At 42.6% G+C, this 1,221-nt stretch overlaps 1 protein-coding gene across 1 annotated transcript in view; it reads right to left on the bottom strand.

Moving 5' to 3' along the window:
• LOC119593394 (CCR4-NOT transcription complex subunit 1-like) overlaps positions 1–1,221 on the bottom strand; it is a gene marked incomplete in the record, with an annotated part of 36,043 nt that overhangs the window by 22,706 nt on the left and 12,116 nt on the right. Inside the window, 3 exon segments of the mRNA XM_037942323.1 lie at positions 91–365; positions 597–770; positions 893–1,149. Coding sequence (XP_037798251.1) covers positions 91–365; positions 597–770; positions 893–1,149 — 706 coding nt within the window.

The following is a 1,221-nucleotide window of genomic DNA, read 5'->3' on the forward strand; positions in this document are numbered from 1 at the left end:
AAACACACACAATTAAAAAATCTATTCCTCCTAAAGATTTGTAAGAAACCAGTCAGAAGAACTACACTGGTCCTAGTCAGCCAAACTCACCGAAGCGCTGTGATAAGCAATTTGAGACCCTGTCTGTCTTTGACTAGGAAGCCCTTGTGGTCCAACTTGTTGAAGACCTCCTTCACATTGATGCTGGGGACCACCTCTAGGAGCGCCTTGATGAACACCTCCACATTCCAGCAGTGAGGACCCGAGAGGCTTCCTGACCCACCTAGGGTTACATCGCTGCCCGAGCTGGGTGTTTGGTTATTTGAGCTCTTGTCTTTCGTATCACTCCATAGCGAGTTGGGGGAATTGAGGTTCTGAAGACCAATCTAAAGGGTAATTTGCTTTTTAGAAATACTAAATAAAGTAAATTCTTGTATTGCATACTTCAAATTTACAAAAACTTCACTGACTTCAGTTTCATTATTTAATACAAGCTAGCGAATTCTGCTGAACTTTTTTCTAAATCACAGATTTTCTCCCTCAAGAAAACCTTTTTGCATTTGAATGGCAACACCCCACCTATGACTGTACATTAACAAAAATCCTATCACTATTACCTGTTCTGATGGCAGGCCTGTGTGAGTGCGCACCATAACACCCAGGACCTTTGCAACAGCTGCTGGTGTTATGGAGGTCACACAGAAGTTCCCCAGGTTGCTTCTGCATTCTTCCACTGTGCTACAAAAGCTGTAGCCTAACTCACGGACTAAGTCTGCCAGAGACCCGTCCAGCTGCAAATGATGTAAAGGAAATAAGTTGCCAATTGTCATAGGTGAAACATAGAAATAAAGAATGGGAAATATACTTTGCAGCAGTTTAATGATCAAGTCACTTTCTTTCCTAATCTACTCACTAGATTTTTGGCCATGTTGGCTGGCTGCTCTTGCGTGATCTTCTCCATTAGTATATCTGTATCTGGATAAAGAAGGGGAGCAAGAACGACAGGCACACGAGATCGAGGAAACTCCTGCTGGAGTGCCGAGATAAATGCTTGTCTTGACTCCTGAGGTAGAAGAGCTGCTGGGGAGTCTCGCCACAGGTGGACGATGTGGATTAGCAACAAGTGCAGAGATTCAGTGGATAACTCCAAGAGTTCCTTGTCTTCTGAATCTGTAAAAAATAGACATAAAATGTGGATAAGTGGCAGAGGTATCTAATGCAAAATTACTTTTAAATAATTAT

This window comes from Penaeus monodon, chromosome 32, assembly GCF_015228065.2.
Source record: "Penaeus monodon isolate SGIC_2016 chromosome 32, NSTDA_Pmon_1, whole genome shotgun sequence".
In the NCBI taxonomy this organism is placed as follows: domain Eukaryota; kingdom Metazoa; phylum Arthropoda; class Malacostraca; order Decapoda; family Penaeidae; genus Penaeus; species Penaeus monodon.